The 24,875-nt window shown below is 34.8% G+C and overlaps 1 protein-coding gene across 3 annotated transcripts in view; it reads left to right on the top strand.

The window, feature by feature from the left end:
- Nucleotides 1-24,875, top strand: part of ITGAV (integrin subunit alpha V) — a gene marked incomplete at its 5' end in the record, with an annotated part of 86,801 nt that overhangs the window by 51,355 nt on the left and 10,571 nt on the right. For 2 of the 3 annotated variants that reach the window (XM_082658057.1, XM_082658059.1), the window contains 13 exons: nucleotides 195-397; nucleotides 4,957-5,148; nucleotides 7,579-7,624; nucleotides 9,215-9,322; nucleotides 11,815-11,873; nucleotides 13,415-13,569; nucleotides 16,468-16,605; nucleotides 20,156-20,223; nucleotides 20,795-20,978; nucleotides 21,507-21,599; nucleotides 23,477-23,556; nucleotides 23,934-24,014; nucleotides 24,519-24,624. In XM_082658057.1, the coding sequence (XP_082514183.1) occupies nucleotides 195-397; nucleotides 4,957-5,148; nucleotides 7,579-7,624; nucleotides 9,215-9,322; nucleotides 11,815-11,873; nucleotides 13,415-13,569; nucleotides 16,468-16,605; nucleotides 20,156-20,223; nucleotides 20,795-20,978; nucleotides 21,507-21,599; nucleotides 23,477-23,556; nucleotides 23,934-24,014; nucleotides 24,519-24,624 (1,513 nt within the window). The remainder of the gene's footprint in view (nucleotides 1-194; nucleotides 398-4,956; nucleotides 5,149-7,578; nucleotides 7,625-9,214; nucleotides 9,323-11,814; nucleotides 11,874-13,414; nucleotides 13,570-16,467; nucleotides 16,606-20,155; nucleotides 20,224-20,794; nucleotides 20,979-21,506; nucleotides 21,600-23,476; nucleotides 23,557-23,933; nucleotides 24,015-24,518; nucleotides 24,625-24,875) is intronic. The other variant, XM_082658058.1, reaches the window with a different exon arrangement.

The following is a 24,875-nucleotide window of genomic DNA, read 5'->3' as shown; positions in this document are numbered from 1 at the left end:
TAAAGTAACTTTATGAATTACTCATAGTTTCTTAAAAGAGCTGAAGGAAGGCTTGAATTAGAAATGATCATTTCAAATGTGGCTATACGAGCTGTAGAAAGAGGAAGACGTGAGTTTTAATAAGAAAGAAAATGATTATTAGTAGTCACATGGAATTTGATCTTGCTTTTGGTGAAAAAGATTATGTTTTTTAGTTACGCAGACGTATTTATTGGAGCGCCTCTCTTCATGGATCGTGGTTCCGATGGCAAACTGCAGGAGGTGGGGCAGGTCTCAGTGTCTCTGCAAAGAGCTTCGGGAGACTTCCAGACAACCAAACTGAATGGGTTTGAGGTCTTTGCAAGGTTCGGCAGTGCCATAGCCCCTTTGGGAGATCTGGACCAGGACGGCTTCAATGGTAAGGTCAAAGTTTATAACAGCTGTGTGTCCTGATTTTCTGTGTCCACCTGGAAAAGTCCTGTACCCCACCCGTAGAAGTTCACTTGAGCAAACCTCCTTCCTGGAAAGAAGGATTTGAGTGACACACGAGGTTCTATGACAAGTTGCTCGTTTTCCTTAAAAATCAGAGCAAAATTTTCAAAAATTGATTCTCATGAGTTATTATTCATGCAGCCTCAAATTAGAGCGTTAGAGTGCTTAATTTTTTGTTTGTTTGTTTTGTTTTCTTGCGGTACGCGGGCCTCTCACTGTTGTGGCCTCTCCCGTTGCGGAGCACAGGCTCCGGATGCGCAGGCTCAGCGGCCATGGCTCACAGGCCCAGCCGCTCCGCGGCATGTGGGATCTTCCCGGACCGGGGCACAAACCCGTGTCCCCTGCATCGGCAGGCGGACTCTCAACCACTGCGCCACCAGGGAAGCCCTAGAGTGCTTAATGTTAAAAAAGATTTTTATTGGAGTATAGTTGATTTACAGTGTTGTGTTAATTTCTGCTGTACAGCAAAGTGAATCAGTTATACATATATGCATTCTTTTTTAGATCCCGTATAGGTCATTACAGAGTATTGAGTAGAGTTCCCTGTGCTACATAGTAGGTCCTTATTAGTTATCTGTTATATATATAGTAGTGTATATATGTCAATCCCAATCTCCCAGTTTATCAAAGTGGTTCATTTTAGAAAGGAGCTTGCATTCCCAGGGAGCCCAGTGTGAGCTGGTGCTTTTCTGTGTCTCTGTCCTGCTTAGCAGCAGTGCCCTCTGCTGTCCATTTGGATACAAGTGTAAAAAATGCTCCCAGGCATATTGTCAAGGCAATGCTGACCCTAGTGCATCCCTCAAAGGTATTATTTGCCACTAATATTTTATTGTTGTAGCTGTCCAGAATATTCTGAGGGAGGTTATATCTCCCTTCATGGGGACAAGTAAAAAGGTATAAGCTCAGTGTTTTATAATAGTCCCATTTAAAAATTTAATTAATAGCTGTAGATATCTTTAAAAATCAAAGTTGGCATCTACTATAGAGTAAAATATAGATTACAAATTACCAAGTTTTTTTTTTTTAAAAAAAGAATACTGCTAAAAACCTTTCTAGAGGTCACAAAATGAAGAATTGAACTGTTGGTTTGTTTATATAATCAACAATATATAGGGATATGCCCCTGAAAATGTAAAGAAAGTTATAAATTAAGATGAAAGCTTCAAAAATACAGATGACTCTCAAATCTCCCAGTTAGTAGTAGAAAAGGGAAATGTTTGTTTGGCCTCAAGACCCCACGCCTGCCTTGTGGGTAGTTTTATGTCACACTAGAAGTGTCATCTCTCACCCTAGAAGTTTTCATTGTTAGTGAAAAACTACTCAAGGGGACATTTTGCTTCCTAAAATAGTCTTAAAGATTTTTTACCACCAAGAGAACTTAACATAAATCAAATGGAATTCTGGTATAAAGTTCAACATAGAACTGTAAAAGAATACTATAGAACAGACCAAATCATTACTTATTGATAACAAAGACTACCTAGAAAACACAGGGCCAGATTCGAGGTTCTACCTTGAACACACCTGAGTTCTTTGCTATAGCTGGGCCTGTCTCCAGGTGTTTTGGTAGAGCCTGGACGTGTTTGCTGTCATCTTGTCTTGAGGATATTCCACACACTTTAAAGAATGTTTCTTTAATATCAGGATCCAGACAACATCTCATCCTGTTTTCCCTATTTCTATTAAAATGTATTATCTGTGAACACAAAAATTATAAGCAATGACAGCTAAAAAATATCGAGGTTTACAACGATTTTACAAAGAGATTTTACTTTTAGAGATAGATACCATAGAGGATGATTTTATTCTCCCAAAGTGTCTCCTGGGGGTCTTATTGTCCCAAAGAGTAGATTGTGACTGACAGTGTCTTCAGGAGAAAATGATCTGAGCTGTTATTTATGTAACTATATTTATATAGTTTATATGTGTATATATATATGTATTTGTAGTTTATATGTATATATAGTTTATATATACATATAATGAAGGATTAGTTGTAACCTGGATCTTTTCCTTGTTCAGACCTGATGACATTGACTCTTTGTTATGTCTTTGCTGCTGATTTCCTCCCTTTCCACTTACACCCACTGGAAAAACCCTAGGTATCATCAAGAGGGTTGCCGAAAACAAAACAATAAAATTATGTTCCACAATTATGTGGAGTTTTTGTCAATACTTCTCCAGAAAGGCAGAGGGAAAAAACACAGAAAAGAGAAACTAAAATGATCAAAGGAAGAGACTGATGACATGAAAAAGTAGGGCTCTCCAGACTAGACAGATACCAGCCAAGAGAAAAGATGATTAGAATGTACAAAATAATGAAAGGTTTAGAAAAGGTAAGGAGAATTTTTAAAAACCATCTCTCAACAGTAGAGCCATATTCTGTTGGAAAATTGTATTTTAATTAAAACTTTCTTAATGCACGTGTCAATTTAGAAGTTATATTTATCTTTTGAAACTTGAAAAAGATAAGGAAGGACTCTTACATAATTTAAATACTACTTTTTATTTAAGGATAACAAATTCTTAGTTGGTGCTTACTGCAGGCCAAGCACTGTTCTAACTGCTAAAAATGAGAGGATAAATTACAGCCCATCCATGTCCTTAAGGAATTTAGCATCAGTAGGAGCAAGTTTAATGTGAACAAGTAAACACTGGAATGTAGTCATCACAGTGTTTGAGATATTCTTGGGCATGATGGTCTTAAAGAAAAGACGAGTGACCAAGGTGTCTTTGATGTCTCAGGGGTTGCAGCATTGAGGGGGCTGAAAACATTTCAGGTATATTAAGTAAATAGAGTCAGTTCGGAATGGCTGGTACATAGGGGCTATCATAGGCAAGATGGACACATCCTTGCTCTCATGAAATTTATGTTTTGTGGAGGAGCCATAGAGTAAACACTTAAAGGGGAAATTCGGATAGTGATAAAGGCTGTGGGTTTAAACAGAAAAAGGCAAGGTAACGTGATAGAGTACCTAGATGGAGAGGGGAGAGTGCATTGCTCCATAGCATGGCCAGCCTCTCTGACAAGATGACATTTGAACTGTGATTTGGACAAACAGGAGGAGCAAAGCTTGAAAAGCTCTGGAGCAAGAACTGTTAAGGCAGAGGGAACAGCAAGTATAAATCCAGAGATGGGGACTAGCTTGCTGAGTTTAAGAAACAGAGAAAAGGGCCGGGATTGGTAGGAAGAGTGAGTGAGGGTAGACTTGGGGTTGGGAGTGGGGTGATGAATGGACAAACCAGGTAACACGTAAATGCTTTGGGAAATAAGGATTTTAAGAAGGAAGATAACATGATATTAACATTTGGCAGTTTTGAAGAGAATGGATTATAGGGGCAAGAGTAGAAGTAGGAGGCCACTTAGGCTGCTTTAGGGGTCCAGGCAAAGAATGAGAATGGCTTGTCCAGGGTGGGACCAGCAAAGATAGAGGGAAGTGGGCATAGTTATTTGTAATATATTCTAGAGTGAGGAAAGGTCATAGTGACTATTTGGTGTACTGTTTTGTTTTTAAAGCATTTCAAACTTTTTATTGTTTATTTCATTTCAGTATAAGTTGAGCAAGATAGAGATGAAATCATAACTTTCAACTTTCTGAGTCAGGTTGACTTCTCAAAAAACCTGAAAACCATGCCCAACTAAATTAACTAGAATTTTAAGAGCTAGAATGAACCTTAGAGGAATCTTTTTACATGTCCCTTCCCCTCTATTTTAAGGATGAGGCATTTGAGGTCCAGAATGGTTAAGCTATTTGTCCCAGGCCAGACCCGGAATATCTGGTTAAGCGATTTGTCCAAGTGATTAATTAAGCTTGGACAAACCCGGACAGACCTGGAATATCTGGCTCCAAATTAATGTCATTTCCATACAGTTTTGCTTGAATCTCCTTGAATTTGGTTGTTGCTTTTGAATTAAGAGTACCCTACTGCCACCACGCATGGCTGCTTTGCCTGAAGTAGAGAGCCTGGCTGCCCAGAGGACTCATTCCTTCTTCGAGGGCTTCCTACTTTGAGTAGTAGGTTGTTATCTTGGACATCACCACATGAGGGTGCCGTGGGACCACAGCTGCCTCTGCTTCCTGTGCAACTCCCGGCCGCAGGAAGTCTCCTAGGTCCCATGGGGTAGCCCAGCCAAAGGGAGAGGAGAGAATGGCCAGGATGTGTCCTGGAATGGGGAATGGGAAAAGTTCTTTCCCAGAAAGAGAAGAGAATTGTACATGCGATCCCAGTGGAAATAAAGGTTTTATGGCATTGGTTTAAAAAAAAAAAAAAAGAGTACCCTACTGAACTTTGAATCGATAAACATGATACATGGGTTCTAAAGATGTTAAGATCTTTTCCACAGAAATAATGATGAGTACTAAGACTTCCTTCTCTCCATCCTTGCCGTCCTCCCTCCCACTCTCCTTTCCTCCTTTCTTCCTCGCCTTCTCCCCTCCCTCTTTTCCCTCTCCTCCCTCTTCCCCTCTTCCTTTTCCCCCTCAGATATTGCAATTGCTGCTCCATATGGGGGTGAAGATAAAAAAGGAATTGTTTATATTTTCAATGGAAGACCCACAGGCTTGAATGCGATACCATCTCAGATCCTTGAAGGGAAGTGGGCTGCTCGGAGCATGCCACCAAGCTTCGGCTATTCAATGAAAGGAGCCACGGATATAGACAAGAATGGATATCCAGGTGCTTTCCTAGAAATACAAAGAGCATCTTAGATTTTTCGGTCCTAATAGCAAGTAGTATTAGTTACTGCTCTCTTGATTTCTGTTATAAATCATTTAAATTCAGTATTTCAACTACTGTTCAAGCCCTTGCCGTTGCTCAAGGCACTGTTCTCGTTACTGAGGGCATACAAAGCACAGACAGCTGTTTCCTGGGAGCTTCCAATATAAAGCACGTACTTCTTTTATTGTCTTGAAGTCTGTAATGAAATGTCAGAATGTGGAAGCTATAAACAAAAGCTTAGTCTAAGTTTTCAAATGTCAGCCATCTCTTTTTGTTTTTAATGGTCTAGCAGTTTTATGGACTTGACTAATCATCGTGATTTTTATGAAATATATTATCTCAGTAAATTCTCACAATAAGGCTGGTGAGGAATATGAGGTAGCTCAGCTCATTATTATGTCATTTTCTGGATGAGAAAAAGGACTGAGAAAGGTAATTTGCCCAAGCTTGCCCACTGGTTTGTGCCGGTACAAGAAGTGAGGCCTTTTTCTGGCTCTTATATACTTTGGAATATTTTAATGGATCTAGGATCATAACGGATATACTCTTTAAGTGAAATATAATGCGGAAAATTTAATTACTTTGCTGTTCAAACAGTTAATGAGCTCAATATATAATATGTTGAAGTGCTTTTAGAAACAGGACATGAAGTTGATTCTTATCTATGTTACTGTTATTTCAAGAATTTTTTGTTATAAATGTAATATATTTATTATAGAACTTTTAGAGAATATAGCAAAGCATATCATTCAATATGCTTTCTTTTTTCCAGTGCATTCACACAATTTTTTTAACAAAATACAATTATGCACTGTTATTAGCATATTTTATTCACTTAAAGTATTAGATATTTCCCCATGTTATTATTCTTCTGAAGCATGAATTTATGTTTTCCATTCTATCAAATATTTGTATCATATCTTATTTAACTTTATTTTGGGGCATTTGTATCCTTATATATAATTCCGGTGCATTCCTCTGATTATTTCCTTAGGACAAAATTCTAGAATTGCTATGTCAGAGATTAGGCACTTTTTTTTTTAAGGCTGTTGATACACCTTGTCAAATTACAATCCTAATCCCTCTAAAGAAGGGTTTGCAACTTTTTAAAGCACTTACCAGCAGTAAGTGAGTTATTTTCCCACATTTCTGCCCACACTGGTGGTCATCTTTTATTTCTTTTTAAAATAACTTTATATGATAGGTGGAAATGTTATTTTGTTTTAATCTACAGTTTTGGATTATTAGTGAGGGTAATAAGCATTTTTGTTTGCTTGCATATATATATTTACTTTTGTGAATTTCCTTTCTACATCTTTTTTTCTCCATTTCTATTGGAATGTTGTTTTTCTTTTCTTTCACTCATTTTTTTTAAACTTGTGGCTGTTCCTTAAATATCGAGGGTTTTAACTCCTTAACTCTTACATATATTTCTCAGTTTTGTCATGTTTTCTTGGGGGGCATAAAGAAATTCTTAATTTTTATGTAATCCATTGTACCTGTCTTTATGGTTTCTCATGTACTTTTCTGCTTAGAAAGGGCTTCGTCAAATTTAGCTTGGGTATACTGAGAGAGAGTTCTGATTTCATTTTTTCCTAATTGTGAACCAGTGGTACCAGCTACATATAAAAACTAATGCATTCTATTCTTTTTGATTTGGATGCTATCTGCTGTCATTCTAAGCATTCTAAGTACAGTTGACCCTTGAACAACGTGAGTGTTAGGGGTGCCAACCTTCTGCACAGTCAAAAATCCACATATAACTAACTGTACACTCGGCCCTCTGTATCCACAGTTCCACCTCTGCCGATTCAGCCAACCTTAGGTTGTGTAGTGCTATAGTATGTGGAACAAAAAGTGGACTTTTTTCAGTGGAAAAAAAGTCCACTTATAAGTAGACCTGCACCTGCGCAGTTCTAGACCCGCGCAGTTCAGATCTATGTTGTTCAAGGATCAAGTGTATATGTATTGTGCTTTTTTGGTTTTGTTTTGTTTTTGAAACAAAATAAGTAAATGAAAAAGAAATTTTACAATGAAATTGTAAAATCCACAGGCATCTATAAAGCTTTTTCCTTTGGGGATGTGTGTGTGTTTGCGTGGTATACACTTCCTTATTGTTGCTGAATTTTACTACGTATCCATTAAAAAGATTCTTGTCTACCTGGATGGGTGAAAAAATTAGTTTTATGATGAGTGTTTGCCATTGATGATAGCATATTTTAAGTTTTCATATACATTTTAGCCTTTTAGATGTTGTCTTACAACCACTTAATGAAGAATAGTTTTGAGACTATGTCTGTATCTTTATTATATGCGTTGAGAGCTTTATGGAATGATATGTGAATTAAAAAAAATCATTATTAACATATTTTTCTGCTCTCTTTTAAGACTTAATTGTAGGAGCTTTTGGTGTAGATAGAGCTGTGTTATACAGGTAAGCATTTCCATTATCTGGTAATATAGGAATATTATGAATTATATGAAAGTTTTATAGTTAAGCACCAGTGTTTGAATTTCAGTTTAATTTTCTTGAAGTAATGATAAAATTTGTTCTTTCTATTTAAGATTTGCTTCAGGCAAGTAGTAATGATACAAGGAGATCCCAAAGTAGAGAAAGCTATAGATTTTTTTTTTTTTTTTTTGGTGGTACACGGGCCTCTCACTGTTGTGGCCTCTCCCGTTGCGGAGCACAGGCTCCAGACGCGCAGGCTCAGCAGCCATGGCTCACGGGCCTAGCTGCTCCATGGCATGTGGGATCTTCCCGTACCGGGGCACGAACCCGTGTCCCCTGCATCGGCAGACGGACTCTCAACCACTTGTGCCACCAGGGAAGCCCTAGGTTTTTTTATTTAGGAAAGCATTCAGAATTTTCCCTTTTTGTTCTTTAAATTATGTTCAAAGGTGTTCTCCTGTGTTTTAGATTATATGAGTTTAAAATTAGAGGAGTTTACATTTTCCTCTAAGAGACAAGAACTTAACTTGGTGTTTGTGCCATAGCATTCTGTGACCACAAGGGCAGTATGTAATGATTCCCCAAATGAATATTTTTATTAGAGCAATATGTATAAATCCACATATCTCCATTTCCCAGCTTCATACATATTCCCAGTATTTCTCTGAATTTCATCAATTCCTCGTGCCTTACAATATCAACTAGCCTCCCAAGTAGATTAAGATGTTTACTCCTCTATGGACTGTGCTTATACATGGCAGGAAAACTAACACTGGTACTGTGTAGTGGAGGTTGTGATGGGTCAACTTGATTGTGCTTCTCGGGGCAGCTTGTGTCTGTACAGATTCCAGGATTTATCATGATTGAGACAGATACACTGCCTTGAGGCTGCTGTATTTTTGTACAGAGCGTAAACCTGTGCATCTGAACTTTGGAAACTGTATTTTAATTTATTGTTTCAGTTTTTTAAATTGCTATTAACAAAGTAATACATACATGTGGTAAAAATTCAAGCAATGTAAAAAGGGCATACAATAAGAGAAATATACTTCCTCTCACACCAGTTACTAGTTTTATTAGTATATCCTATCAGAAGTATTCTGAGCATTAAAAAATTATGTGTGTGTGTGTGTGTGTATGCATCCTTTGTACATGGTGTTTTTTTCCTCTCATTATGTCTTGGCTATTATCATCCCATATTAGCACAGATGGCTTTACAGCACTCATTTCCCCCACTGTATTGCACTGCATTAGGTAGATATCCCACAACTTGTTTAACCATCTTGCTTTAATGGGCTGCATTCAGATAGGTTGTGACCAGTGGTCCTGCTTTGCCTGGAACTGAGGGGGATTTACCAGGTCATGGGACTTTCACTGATAAAGTCAAGACAGTCCTAGGCAAACTGGAATATTTGGTCATGCTAAGTTTAGGCTGTTTCCATTCTTTTTGCTATTATAAACACTGCTTTAGTGAACATCACACTGTATATGCAATGAATGTGAACCTGAAATGCTTAGATCAATCTAACATTTTAAATAACTTTTTTTTTCTTTTCTTTTCTTTTAAACCAGGGCCAGACCAGTTATCACTGTAAACGCTGGCCTTGAAGTGTATCCTAGCATTTTAAATCAAGACAATAAAACCTGCCCACTGCCTGGGACAGATCTCAAAGTTTCCTGGTAAGGATGTTTGTTTAGTAATAGTTATTATTGTGATTATTGGTTCAGTCATTATAAAAACAATTGAAAATGGAGGGGGAGGCTGAAATATTGCTAAAGCAGTTTCTATGGGTACACTCTATTTTCTTGTCATAGATTGAATTGTAGAAATATTGTTCCAAAGAAGATATGTAGAAGGCTCTAGAAATATGCTATAAACTAGTAGAAAACTAATTTTAAAAAATTATGCATCTCAGTGAATATATTAAAAAATAAAGCCAATAAGATTTCAGAACTCATATTTAATGCTAAACAAGCCTGTGAACATTTTCATTTTAATTTTTAAAAACTAATGATCTTTTTCAGATTTAATATCTGTGACTAGCTGTACGAAAAAAATAGTTTGTTTTAATGTATTGGTCTTCTATTTGTTCTTTTACTAGTTTCTAAAGAAAAATATATTTTTATAAGCTTCATGTCTGAATTCTTCTCTAGTCCAGTATTTCTTAAGTTTGCATTATTTGTATGTTACTTTTCTCTATGTTGTATGATTTTTTTGCTATGTTTTCATTCTGCCTGTATTTATAATTTTCTTAAGGCTTTTTTCTTTAAACTGACTCATGATTTACTTTAAAACATATTAAAATAAAATAGAGAAACCAGTGTCTTTCTCATACATGTCAAAATAAACATAAAATTAATAATGAAACTCACCATGGGGAATTCCCTGGTGGTCCAGTGGTTAGGACTCTGCACTTTCACTGCCACGGGCCCTGGTTCAATCCCTGCTCGGGGAACTAAGATCCCGCAAGCCGCATGGCATGGCCAAAGGAAAAAAAAAAAACCTCACCATGAGTACTCCACTTTGGGAAACACTGTTCACTTCATGTTCCTTGCTCACATAGAAAAATCAGAGAGAACTTACAGAAGAAGGGTAAAATGATTGGAAGCTGGGAAAATTTTCCTTCAGAAGAGCTAATGAAAAGATATTTAAAAAAAAAAAAGAAAAGATATTTTTTCTGATTTTGTTTTTGAATTATGTATTATTGTTATTAAAATCATTTTTCAAAATTTTGTTTATAATAAAATATATTAAATAAATAAACATGTATATAATAAAATTTTTATTTCTTTCATTGGATTGCATTAAAAATTCAGTAATATTTAGTCTTCATTTTCATTGACTGGCAGTGAAGTTGTTCTCAAGATTTTGTAAGTTTTACTGACTTCCATCCCTTCGCTCACCCTTTGTGTCCTGGTGAAGTTGCTGCACATGGCTGATGATGTGCTTATGATTATGGCAACAAGGTGAAGGCTTCGAATACACTAACTAGACCAGTAGCTTTCATATGTTTTCGAATATGACGTGTAGGATGAAATACATTTTACATCATAATCCAGTAAACACATGCATGTAATTAAAACAAAAGTTTCATGAAATCTCACCCTTGATACTTAACTCAATTTTACATATTCATTTTTTTAAGATGCTGGACACACCCATTAAACTGATGTCATAACCTAGTAATAAATTGTGAAAATACTGTTCTAGAGGAGCTTGCTAATTAAAGGGAGCTTTATGGGGCTTTTTCATAAGTGAGACATTTATTTTAAATCTGGACTGTCATTTCCCTCATTTAAATTTATCAACAGATTCTATAAGCTTGACAGGAGGTTAGGAAATTCTTTTCTTTCTCTCTCTTTTTTGTCTCATTCCTTTCCATGAAAGGAAACATGCCTAAATTACTGAAGGATGAATTAGATTGTTCTGTATAGCTTCATGTTTTAAAAATAACATTAAGACATAAAGAAAGATATAAGGCTTCACAATGTGAATTAAGTATTAGAAATATGAGATTTAAAAACAAAGAAATGTGAGATTTGGGTCATAATAAAAAAATGTCTAGCTAAGTAAATATTATCAGTGTAACAAAAGTATAACAACAGCAACAAAAAATAAATATTATCAGTGTAACAAAAGTGTAACGACGACAAAAGTTTTAGAATCGTACAGACTAGAGTTTGTATTCTATTTCTGTTCAATATGTGTTCCATGAAAATGGGAAAATTAATAACATCCAAGCCTCAGTTTTCAATCTGTAATATAGGGATGATAGCTTATCTAATAGATTATTATGAAGAATGAGAGGGTATTAGGTATCCTAAACTGGCATAGTGTAAATATTTAATTTTTTAAGCAATATACTATAATTTCATCTACTTTGTGTATTTTGGGGGGAAAGGGGGAAACTGTTACATGGTAATATCAGATTATGTCACCTATAGTGAGTTTTTCAAATAATAAATAAGAGAATAAGAGAGGCATAGATAATCTCTTTTACTGTCTTTTTATAAAAATTAATTGTAGGCATTGTGACTTTTTGGTATTTTAAAGTTTGAATTGTAATTCCAATTCCAAGATAAATAAATAAACAAATAAGTAATGCTATATAAATGGGAAAAATGTCTAACCTGGATTATGGGATTTGTATTTATTTTTTATTTTTCTACAGTTTTAATGTCAGGTTCTGCTTAAAGGCAGATGGCAAAGGAGCACTTCCCACGAAACTTAGTAAGTGTTCTATGGAAAAATTATATTATTTTAATGATGCTGCATACATAGCACTTAAAAAATGTTTTAGGACATTTGAATAGCTATTCAAATAGTTGTTATTGCTTTTTTATTTGAATGTTTATGCTTAAAGACATTTAATATTGCAACATAATTATTTTGTTTGGCAACTCTTAAGCCAATTCAGAAATAATACATTTATTGACATTGTGAACAGTTAGTGGTAAATATGGCCTTCACAATGTTAAACAGTTATCATTATGAGACAAGTGAACTCTAGGAGAAATAAGTATCATTGTTTATAAGTCAGTGACCTACTGAAAAGTTTATACTTTGTCTTAGAGAAGCCCCAGTCATCTCCAGAGTAGAGGTGGTTTAGAAACAGAGAGAAGGAAAAAAAGTTAGACCACTAAATTTAGCCCACACAGCAAATTCTAACTTGACTCTTCCGGTCCAAAAAATGGTTTATGTGATTCTGAGAGCAAGGTAGGAGAGTTAAGTAACTGTTGTGGAGATTTGTCGGTATATGTGCTAAGGAATAACAGTAAAGCTCTGGATAGAGGACTGAGTCTCTTGGGGGTGTGTTTGTGCGTGAAAGTTCACATAGAGTAGCAAGAACGGTTCTCTCTGGAAGGTAACTTTTCAGTAAAGACCTGAAGGAAATGAAAGAGCTAAGCGATGTCTGGAGGAGTATTTTGCACAGGCAGAATGGCAATTTCAAGAGGCCAGAAGCAGGAGCTTGCTATTTCTCACAGGGTGGGTGGAACAGAACAAGAAGCAAAATGACCCTGGCTTTTCACTCAGATTTGACATGAAGTTCAGCATTTAGAGAAACTTAGAAAGAGACTTGTGGTTTTAAAGATCTGCACTCTCGTCTCCTTTGAAGAAACTATTTAAAGAAGAACTGATTTTAGAAGGCAGTAGTCTAGCAACTGTGCTTCACACTGTTCACTGGCTGCGCATTCATTTTAAGATGATTCTTGACCCAGTCAGCCATATTTGGTTATTTGCTTCACGAGGGACGTATTTACCTGATAGTTTGATACAATAGCTTCATTAGAAGTAGGAGTTGCAAGTGATGCAAACTGCTCATTCATCATAATGGTGAATGTAATGGTATGGGGTATGGGTGCATATTAGTAAACATTTCTTAATCACAGTCAGCAAGAGTCCTGCTACCTGCATTAGTGATAAAAGTCTTAATTCATATATTTTATTTTTGAACTTCCTCCTCTCAGCTTAAATTAAAAGAAAAAATTTCCCCTCTATCTGATAGTTGTTTTATTACCATCATTATCTATTGTCTCAATTTAATAGATGACATTAATTTGGGGATAGTTGGATCAGTTATTTAATTATTAAATATTTATTCAGAATTAATATGTTGTCATCTCATTGCAGTGTATAGACATTTTTAATGAGTTAGAAGCAGATTACTTCTTAAGGGATAAATATCTCTGTTTAAATGAAAACTTGAGATATTTAGGACAGATAGGTGTCCATAAAGATTATGTTGGTTATAAATCCTTTGGTTTGTATAGACTTCCAGGTGGAGCTTCTTTTGGATAAACTCAAGCAAAAAGGAGCAATTCGACGAGCACTATTTCTCCATAACAGGTCCCCGGGTCACTCCAAGAACATGACCATCTCAAGGGGGGGACAGATGCAATGTGAAGAACTAATAGCATATCTGCGGGTAAGAGATTATCCATTATCTCTTCTTTCTACTTATTATTTTTTCTTTTCATCTAAATGATTTTCACTTTCTGTAAATTTTTTTGGTAGTAAATCAAAAAGAAGACAGAAAAATGCATTTGAGGAAATTGGGCTTTTTAAAGAGTCAAACTTGAGTAATGGACTTCTACGCTTGTCAGACTGGATATTGCATGTGGCCTTTCCACAACAATGCTACTGAATAAATTATGACAAACATATTTCTTAAATATTGCTGGACTCTCAAGACAGTAAAAGAAATCCACCCCTCCCCCGCCCCCCACCATAAGCAATCAATGAAAAAACTACATTGGCTAAACCTGACTTACGAGTTGTAAGCAAGTGTGTGAGCCAGGATGGCTAGGGAGGGAGGGATGGAGCCTGGGCGGAGGGTGAGCTGTACTTGCAGACACCAGCACAGGGGTTCAGGCTCGCCTGGGGCCTTCTGCAAACCAGGGGTCTGACCTGAGCCTCCTGCATTAGGTCCAGAGTCTTCCACAAGGCTAAAGTGTTCCCAAAACAAAGATGCGCCCTGACTTCTGCAAGAGTAAATACAAGGTCTCACTGGAGCAATCTAGTATGGGTCCCATAGGTTAAGTTCAATCAAATAGGAATTCATTTCTAAAAAAAGTACTAAACACACCAGGAAATAAGCCATTAGAAGACACAGCAAATAAATCTTAGTCCTGCAAAAGCTTGAGATGTTAGAATTATCAGTTACAAAATATAAGTGTGTATAAAATGTTTAATGAAATAAAGGATGAAATTTTTTTTAAAAGACAAAAACATCAGGACTTCTCTGGTGGTCCAGTGGTTAACATTTCATGCTTCCACTGCATGGGGCACAGGTTCGATCCCTGGTTGGGGAACTAAGATCCTGCATGCCCCATGGTATGGCCAAAAAAAAAGACAAAAACATCAGTAAAGATTTAGAAGACTCAACATAATTAACAAGCTCGATTTAGTAGACCTATATACCTATATAGAACTTGACATCCAACAATTAGAGAATATAAAATTTCCCCATATATACATATAAAGGAAGTCTGAACAGATATGAAACAATTGGAATCATGGAAAATATGCTATTTGATTACAGTGCAATCTTTAGAAATCAATAGCAAAGATAAATTGGGAATTAGGAATTGTGATTTTTAAGTAACTTATGGATCAAAAAAGAGATCATAGTAGGAATTTACTTAGAAGTAAATTATAATGAAAATACTACATATCAAAATGTGTAGGATATCCCAGAAGCAGAATGTAAAGGTAAATGTATAGCTTTAAATGATATTTAATTTAAATGAAAGATTGAGAAAAAGATGAAGGAAAAACAAACCCCCAAAAGCCTCTACAAAAATAGGAATTGAAAAAGGATGTACCTATAGATAATGGAGGAATTAATAAAATATTATGAATAACCTTCTGCTAAGACATAGAAAAACTGAGAGAAAGCAGACATTCTTAGAAAAACACAACACAGCTGTCATTTGAAGAACCCGAACAATTCATTTAACCATATAAGCCATTAAAAAAAATTGAACTGGCAGTTAAAAATCTTTACACAAAGGAATCACAAGACCTAGATGGTTTTATAGGCAATGTCTAACAAACTGTCAAGAATGAGACGTTCCAATGTTAAACTCTTAGAATAGAAAAATAAAATATATTTCCAGCTTATTCTGTGAAGGTAGTGTAACTGATACCCAGACTGACCGAGGCTAGTATAAGCAAGGAGAATTCATGACAGTGTTATACAAAGACATAGATGTAAAGTTACTAACCAAATATAAGCAAACTAAATCCTAGAAGTTTATAAAAAAAGATTAAAAAACAGACCAACTTGGATGTATCCTAGGTTGGGTTAACATTGAAAGTATAGAAATGTAACTTTACACATGAATAGACTGAAAACATGGCCATCTTACTTAAGTGCAGGGAAAGGTTTTTGATGAAATTAAATAACTATTCATGATGTGAGCAAACAAGACAAATACCTCGTTACAATTATGAAGAAATACCATTTTACACTCAAAGTCTGCCAGTACCTATTGCTTGGTCAAGATGTGAGTTAATCAGAATTCTTACACATTGCTCGTGGCAGTGTAAGTTGCCAATATGAAGAATTTGGAAAATAATATTGTATCTTACAGAGCTGACAAATCTCCTTGCCACCATGTAGAACAATACATTACAACATTTTTTTTTGTAATAGCAGAAACAAACCAAAAACCCAAAGCAGTCCAAGTAACCTTTGACAGAAGAATTGATAAATAAATTGTAAATAAATTATTATATGATAAGTATTACTCAACAGTAAAAATTAACCTCGCTACATGTAACAGCATGAATGAATCTTAAAAAGTGTTGAACAGAGAGCAAATGACAGAAGAATACGTATGGTCTCATTTTAAAATAAACAGGAAAAGCAACCTGAAGAACATATTGTTCAAGGATACACACACTAGAGTAAAACTGCTGAAAGCAAACAAGGGAATGGTTACCTCTGGAAGGAAGACAAAGGGATGAAAAGAGAAAAGAGCATGTGGGTAGCTTTAGCAATATAGGTTATGTCCTAGTTATTATTTATATTGGGTGTGTATTTGAGTGCTCATTTTATTAACATACCTCATATATTTTTGTGTGAATCAAGTATTACATTATAAAACAAAGTTGATTAAGTGTTCTCACTGGATAATGATAATCTTCTTTTTGGATATTCTATTCTTATGTAAGTGTAGTTTTTCAAAGAGTTTTTGTAGAATTTGATCAAGGGGTGAGTGAATACAGCTGGCTTTGTATTGTGTACTTATGGATTTCTCCAGATAGCTTGATGTCATAGGTTGATGTCATCATTAATTCAGAGCTTTTCCATTTTTAGGATGAATCTGAATTTAGAGACAAACTCACTCCAATTACTATTTTTATGGAGTATCGGTTGGATTATAGAACAGCTGCTGATGCGACAGGCTTGCAGCCTATTCTTAACCAATTCACTCCTGCCAATATTAGTCGACAGGTACTGTACTTTATTAATATATCATTAATTTTATACTTTTGTCTCTTTAAAGTCTTATAGTTCATATTGTTAAGTAGCATAAGGGATTGCTTTTATAATGTTGGGTTTTAGTCAGAGAAGTCAGGAGAAGGAATCTGGATTTTCAGGTCAAAGACATTTAAAGCCACTCAGAACTTAGAGGTATGCAGAGGAAGACAGGGTCGCATTTCATACACATAAAACAGTAAAATAATTCAAGGAAAACAACAAAATGCCAATTTACTTACATAGTATTTTATATTTTGCTAAACAAGTTTATTTATATTACCTTTGATTTATATTTTAATTGTAAAAAATAGTATATGTACACACATATAAGCATATATAGTACATAAATCATTCTTTTCATAAAACCAAATATAGCAACATAAAATTTTATAAAGACTATATTAAAATATTTTTAGAAAATCCTATGTAAAACCCTTACATTCAAATGTTATTGTATTTATTATTTTTTCCTCTTTTATTACATATTCATATTTTTAGATTAATATTTCTGCTCTCATAGAATGCTTTACCCTAAATTTAGGTTGTTACTTCTTTGTCTAACTTGTTAAGAGCTCATAAACTATTTTTTTTTCGTAATTTGAGAAGACTGTATATACATGACAGCAGCATAAGGCAAATTAAAATTTTTTAAAGTCTTTTGTAATTTTTATATTTTAACAATTTATTTTATATTTCATTTTGCACATGAATAGTATACATGCTAGTTTCTACTACCCATTAATATAGAACTTTAAAACATAGTTCTGTGTTCATATTTCTTACAATTTTTATTTTTAGGGAATATACAATATTATGTTGATTAATAATTTAATAATGAACAGCTGAGCCTCTTAGAGTCTGTCATTCAATTTTACATTTTTTAGAAAAGTTAATCATTGCTTGTCCTTTTACATTATGTGTTTTGTTATAGGAGTTATGATTATTTTCTCTTTATAATTTTTTGGAAACTGTTTATTAGTGTTAACATTACTTTTTAGTTTACTGAGATCACCAATCTCTTTAATACCAATACAGTTTAAAGCCAGCTAATCAAATTGGTTAACTTTTGAAACCACTTTGAGGGAATAATAACTTCAGTAATATTTGGTTTTCTTCCCTGTCCCCACCCCACTTTCTTCATTATTTGAATCTTTGTTTCCTTTGTGTTCTACATTTGTTTCAGCACCGACATTACCTACTCTTAGGCATCTTTTTTTCTGTATATTTACCTTTATTATGTACTCTCATTTCGATGTTAATTACCTATCCCATCATTCTTATTTACTTCTCTCTAAAATGGCCCTTTATTTCACTGGTCATATTACAAACTTTTTTACTGTACTCTCTCTACGAAGTACTGCTGTCTGTTAGAAATATAATGTTAGCCACATTTGTAATTTTAAATATACTGGTCAGTAACGTTAAAAAAAACATAGAAAACTGGTGACATTAATTTTAATAATATATCTGTATTAGTTTACTAGGACTGCCATAACAAAATACTACAGAATGGGTGGCTTAAATAATAGAAATTTATTTTCTCACAATTCTGGAGGCTTAAAGTCTGAGATGAAGGTGTCTGCAGGGTTGGTTTCCTCTGAGGCCTCTCCCATTGGCTTGTAGGTGGTCACCTTCTCCCTGTGTCTTCACATCATTTCCCCTCTGTGTCTATGTCCTGATCTCCTTATAAAGCGCCAGTCATATTGGATTAGGGCCCGCCCTAATGATGTCATTTTAACTTAATTACTTCTTTAAAATCATATTTCCAAATAGTCATATTTTCTGTGAAATTTTTTAAGTTCTGTTTTTTACGGTCTTCAAAATCCAGAGTGTATTATATACTTACAACACATCTCAATTCAGATGCTAAAGCTTCATCAGAAATATTTTTTCTGTATTTAGAACTCATATAATTTATAATTGAAAAAGTAGATTCACATAGCCAAGTTGTTCTAAACATACTAAAAGTTTTTCAGTAGCAGAATCAAGTATCAGTTTTAAATTTAAATTAATTAATATTAAATGAAATATAAAACTCAATTCCCCAGTAGCGTTAGATACATTTCAAGTGCTCAAAAGCCACATGTGGCTCACTAGTGGCTACTATATCAGACAGGGCAGCTTTTGAGTTTCCCTTTCTGTACCCTAATCCTTTGGAGTTAGAGATTTCATGCTTCTGCAGAAAGAGAGTTTTGTTTTTCCTACCCTCCATTTATTCATTCAAATATGTATTAAGTTCTTAATCTGTACAAGATATTAAGTATGTAACCATAGAGATTTAGTTCTCTGTGAATGGAAGACATTGCTTTGTCTTTTCCATCTCTGAAACTATCTTTCCTGACAGCATATTTTAAGGCTATAGCTGCACCAACGCCAGTTTAATCCTCTCTCTTCAATGTAGAATGGTAGTTAGTCAAATATCCCTTTACCATAGTTTATTAATATTTCATAATAAAGGGTAAGCTGGGAGGAAATGAGAGAGTTGTATTGACTTATATACACAAAAGCTCAGTGATTTGTGTTCACCTAGAGGGGTGGGATAGGGAGGGTGGGAGGGAGACACAGAGGGAGGAGATATGGGGATATATGTCTATGTATAGCTGATTCACTTTATTATACAGCAGAAACTAACACACCATTGTAAAGCAATTATACTCCAATAAAGATGTTGAAAAAAATATTTCATAATACTTTTCATTCCAAACTTCAGATACTCATCATTCTAACTGGGACTTTTAATACACACCATATCACATATCATTAAATCCGTTCTTTGTTCATGAACTAAATTAGCAGTGATTGTATTTGGTATCACTTATGGAGTCACCTCAAGTTTCTTCTACTGGTCCTGGCCTTTCCCCCCATCTTCTTGAAGTGCATAGCAGCTGTTTACATCTAGGTCATTGAATTAGTTTACATGTACTGTTGGGTTTCATCCCAATTAAACTGACAGTTAAGATCTCTACCATACAATTCTATTCTGGGGAGCGGTGCCTCCCTTGTGACTTGGAAACATACAGTTTTTTTGTTTTGTTTTGTTTTTTAAGAAAGCCTGTCACTGTTTTTTCCCTTTAAGATCCCTCTTGATCCCTCTAAGGTCACACAACTTGGCTAGCAGCAGCTGAGTAAAGTAGAACCCTCATTTCTTGAATATTACTTTCTCTTCTATACTTCATTCCAAAATCTTAACAGCTTAATTTGAGGTAGAACTAAAAGGTTCCAACTAGTTGTATTATACCCTATAAATCTTTTTCTTCCTTTTCATTCTTACTAGCTAAGACTGACCTATTTAAAAACAGGCAGCCATGATCCCTTTTGAATTCAGGTATTTATACCTGAATGTATAGCGTGTAGAGTGTGTAGAGTGTAGAGTGTAGAGTGTAGAATGTGTAGAGTGTATATAAATATATACATGTGTGCATAAATGTATATTCATATACATCCACACATATATTGGTATACACTGCATATGTGACCTGTGCTGGTATTTATTCATGTAGAGAAAAATAAAATTTTTTTCTAGGCTCATATTCTGCTTGACTGTGGTGAAGACAATGTCTGTAAACCCAAACTGGAAGTTTCTGTAGATAGGTAAGTTTTGCTCCAAATTATAGACTGTATAATAAGAAATTTAAATGAAAGAACACATTTTTCTATTAAAGTAATAGTAATGAGAATTAGTTATGTTGGAGGATAATGCATGGTTTTCAGTAAAGCTATAAATATTGAGCTTTAAAAAAATAGGTGCTATGTTTTCACTGGCTACTTAGGTTAGCAGATCTCTTCCTATTCAGCATGGAGTAGTGTCACAAAGTAACATTATATCCTCTTAAAGATACTCTTAACTAAAGGACTCATTACCATTTTATACGATGTACAAATTATAGCGAATATTGTGAGTATCATGACAAATGATTAATTCAGCCTTTAGAAAAAAAATCAGGGGATTAATAAGTACAAAGAGATATAAAATTACTTCTGTAATACATATGAGTAATAGTGATATGCTAAAGGCATCAGTGTTCTTTTACTGGGAGAAGCATTGGATTTGCACCCAGTGTGCTATTTCCAGTTTTCTGTTGAGCTGTAGAGTAGTCTTAAAAAATCTCGAGACACTGTTGAACATGTCAGTGCTTTGAATAGTCATGCTCTCGCCGTGCAGTCTTTTTTCATTGTCTAGATTTGTATTAACTCGTAGTGATCAAAAGAAGATCTATATTGGGGACGACAACCCTCTGACCTTGATTGTTAAGGCTCAGAATCAGGGGGAAGGTGCCTATGAAGCTGAGCTCATCGTTTCCATCCCACCGCAGGCCGATTTCATCGGGGTGGTCCGCAACAGTGAAGTAAGCAAGCTGCCCCTTTAAAAATTGAAATGCACTCATAGTTCACATTAACATTAATGAGCTGCTCCCCTATTTAGTGTAGTACAAGCTTAGCCTTTCTACCTAAGGCTAAATTGCTAGACAATAGAGTGCCTATCTTACATAATTCCTTTCAAGCCTAATAACTTTGCATAATGCATTGATAGGACATTTACAAAACTGCTAGCTAAGTGCCTGAAACAGGGTCAGATGGATAAAGTGTCTAAGCCTGGCCATCAAATAATTTTTCAGAGGTAATATGGTTATGTATCTATGTCCTCTAGGGATCGTTCAGAAACACTCTGACTTTATATGTGGTACTTGTACACAATTCTGCTTTCCCCTGTACCCCTCATTGCTCAAATAGATGCATTTGCTTTGTAAAGCCAGAAACCTAATCATCCAACTGCATGATATTGTCTAGGAACTTTAAAGTCTTATTATGGCTTCTGCATTTTTTTTGGTCATTAATTTATTTTCCTTTCAATCCTTTTTCTTTGTCTATCAAAGGCTTTAGCAAGACTTTCCTGTGCCTTTAAGACAGAAAACCAAACCCGCCAGGTGGTATGTGACCTTGGAAACCCAATGAAGGCTGGAACTCAAGTAAGGCATTTTAATTAAATGGATTGTTTTTTCTTTTATAGAGAATAGCATATTTTTCTGTGGGTTTGTCCATAGTAATTTTTTTATAAGCATTTCAAAATAGTGTGTAAACTGGCTTTGATTTAGAATGTAATGATTATCAGAGTTTAGTTTTGATTAAGATACTAAAGTAATGGGTTGTGTTATTACCTGTATTCAGTAAGCTGCTCTTCACCTTCAATTTGGTAAATGGATGAGAACATGGTTGAAACTAAGGACTGAGATTGTAACTTTGATATTTTAAACTAACACTTTAATGCATCCTCAAAGCTACTCTGACAAATACCAAGACTGTCATTCTTAAGTGAGTTAGAATGATCTCATTAACTTGAAACCTATATGGTCATCCCAGTAGGATCAAAGAGCACAGTGGTTGGATCAGGCTCCCCTTCAGGGGGTGGAGAAGGGAGCCCAGGAGCTTGAGAAGAAGCACTCAGTGAGTTGCTTCCCAAATCCTCTAAAAAGGAAACAAAAATATACCTTGTAGAATTCCTATTATCAATGAAAAAAAAAAAAAAAACAGCAGTATATTTCATGTTACCTTTTCAATAGAATTTAATTTAATAAGCACATAGATATTGGTAATTTGAAGATCTATGATATTATGGGGCTGAATATTCCATATCTACCCATATAAACAACTTCTCTCCTATTGGATGTTGTTTAAGGGTACAGACTTGCAAGTAAGTCTAAAGCTCTAATGTGCAGCATAGTGATTATAGACAACAGTAACGTATTATAATCATCAAACTTGCAAGAGACTAGGTCTTAATAATTCCAACCAGAAAAAGGAAATGATAATTATGTAATGTGACAGAGGTGCAATTATTGCCACAGTGGCAATCATATAACAGTGTATAAATGTATCAAATCAACCTTAAATTTACAGTGTTATATGTCAAATATATTTCAATAAAAATAAATATTTCATATTTCTTTAAATATATTTTCCATTAAAAGTCATTATTATTTCTAGATATAAGGTCTCTTAGGGAAAAGGGCTTGAACAAAGTACCCAGAGTTGCATTTTTTCACATGTATTTAACACAGTGTTTAACTACAATGTTTCATTAACAAGTGAGCATGCTTTTTATTTTCTTATATTCTCGTTCTCTCTATCTTTCTCACTCACTGCTCACTCAGTATAGATAATTCCAGGTTGATTCTTGTGGCTGGTTCCAAGCTTTGTAAAGTGGGAGGCAGTTTCACAAGGTCCCCTAGAAGGGCCATTTTTAGATGTCATTTATGTGACGCCCCCCAAGAAGGCTGCTTTCCCTTACCTTGTAGCTCAGTTTTTTCTTTAAAATAACAATTTTCCTCCTGCAGAAGCTAAGATGTTTGTTATTGATGGAGTTGTGGGTGACGTGGAGAAATTCTGCTTCTGGCCCTACATCTGTCCTTTCTAGCCAAGTTCTCTCACTCTTGTAAGCCATCTGTTTCTTCCTTCCTGCTCCATTAACACAAGTTCATGTGTTAGCTTCCTGTCACCAAATTATTGTGCATAACTACTATACTGTCATTTGGTGAACAAGCAATTCCTCTTGCATTTTTCAGAAGGTTAATATTAGTTAATATAATAAGGAGATAATTAGTTAATATTATAAGGAGATATAATTATGGTTAATCATTGTTAAACAGGCTCCATTATGGATTGGCCCAAGTATCTGAAATAATAGAGATTTGATAGAAGATCAGACTTAATTACCTTTGCTAGAGTACTTTCAGTTTTATTGTAAGTTCAGAGAAACCCTATTCTTTTTTCTTTGGACGGTGGATTTGGAATTTCACTAACTTGACCCTGTTCTAACTAACATTACCATCTTTCCCGCCTCCTTCAGCTCCTAGCTGGTCTTCGTTTCAGTGTGCACCAGCAATCAGAGATGGATACTTCCGTGAAATTTGACTTACAAATCCAAAGGTATGAAAACAACTTTTTTCCGTTTATAATAACTATGGAGGAAATATTATTTGTTATAAATATATTATGCAGTATACTTAAATATTCTGGAATAGGATAGACTAAAATTTTAGTACTTAATTATAGCATTTTAAAATCAATATTTACATCATAAGAATAATTTATGTTGCTTTTGAGTTTGTAAAACAAAACTAAAAGTTAACTAAAATTCATCTTCTTGGAATTAAATGCTAATGAAAGTAATTATTTTATTTGTAGTTTGTCATTTCTTTACTGCTTTTAATTTGTTTACTTTTAGTTTCACTGCATTTGCCTCTGTATGCTATTGATGACGATTATGCTCTAGTCAGTCCTAAATATATTTTTTTCTTTTTCAGCTCCAATCTTTTTGACAAAGTAAGCCCGGTTGTATCTTACAAAGTTGACCTTGCTGTTTTAGCTGCTGTTGAGATAAGAGGGTCAGTATGATTACCCAGTTGAGTATCTCATTCTCATGATTTAAACTACTTTAAAAGTAGTTACTTCTTAAAAGTAAGTCCTAGGGCCCCTAGCTTCTTTTGGATAGTAGACGCTCCATGTTTCGGTGTCGTTTTACTAGAGCTGTAGTGTCTGTAGAAAGAAGAAGGTCCTGGGTGTATTCCAAAGCCCCAAATATTTATTTGATAATCCTTTGGAAATAAACCAGACATGGCAAAAGTGGCACAAAATAAATTTATTGAACTTTTATGCAAAAGTTCACCTGTTATCAATTCACCTGTTACATTAGATTCAATAAAGAGTGGTTTGTATGTCCATCTGTGCATGTACACATACAAGTATAGTTTTTGTTTTGTCTGTTAAATGTATGGTGTTTTTTTTTAAATTAATTCTGATTTTATTCATTTGGACACTAGGTACTTTTGAAAATGAACTGACCATATCATTTTGATATTCATGGTAGGTTTTCTTTGGTCATTGTTTAGAGTCTCAAGTCCTGATCATATCTTTCTTCCGATTCCAAATTGGGAGCACAAGGAGAACCCTGAGACTGAAGAAGACGTTGGGCCAGTTGTTCAGCACATCTACGAGGTTTGCAGCTGTTGGATTTAACTGATACCTGGTAGACAGCCAACAAAGAGAGGAATAGATAGGCTCTTTTTAAAAAACAAGTCTATTTAACTTTTACGTAAACTCTGCATAGTTTAAGTATGTACCAGAGATTTCTTTGAATTTTTTCCCTATTCTTAAGTTCATTTTTATTAGACAAGTAGCTTCCAGTAGTAAAAGAAAGCTGTTTATACAAATTGTTGTTTAAAACCAATTAGTAAAAAAAATAATAA

This window comes from Grampus griseus, assembly GCF_964374135.1.
Source record: "Grampus griseus genome assembly, chromosome: 7".
Lineage (NCBI taxonomy): Eukaryota > Metazoa > Chordata > Mammalia > Artiodactyla > Delphinidae > Grampus > Grampus griseus.
This window is presented reverse-complemented; position numbering and strand designations above follow the sequence as displayed.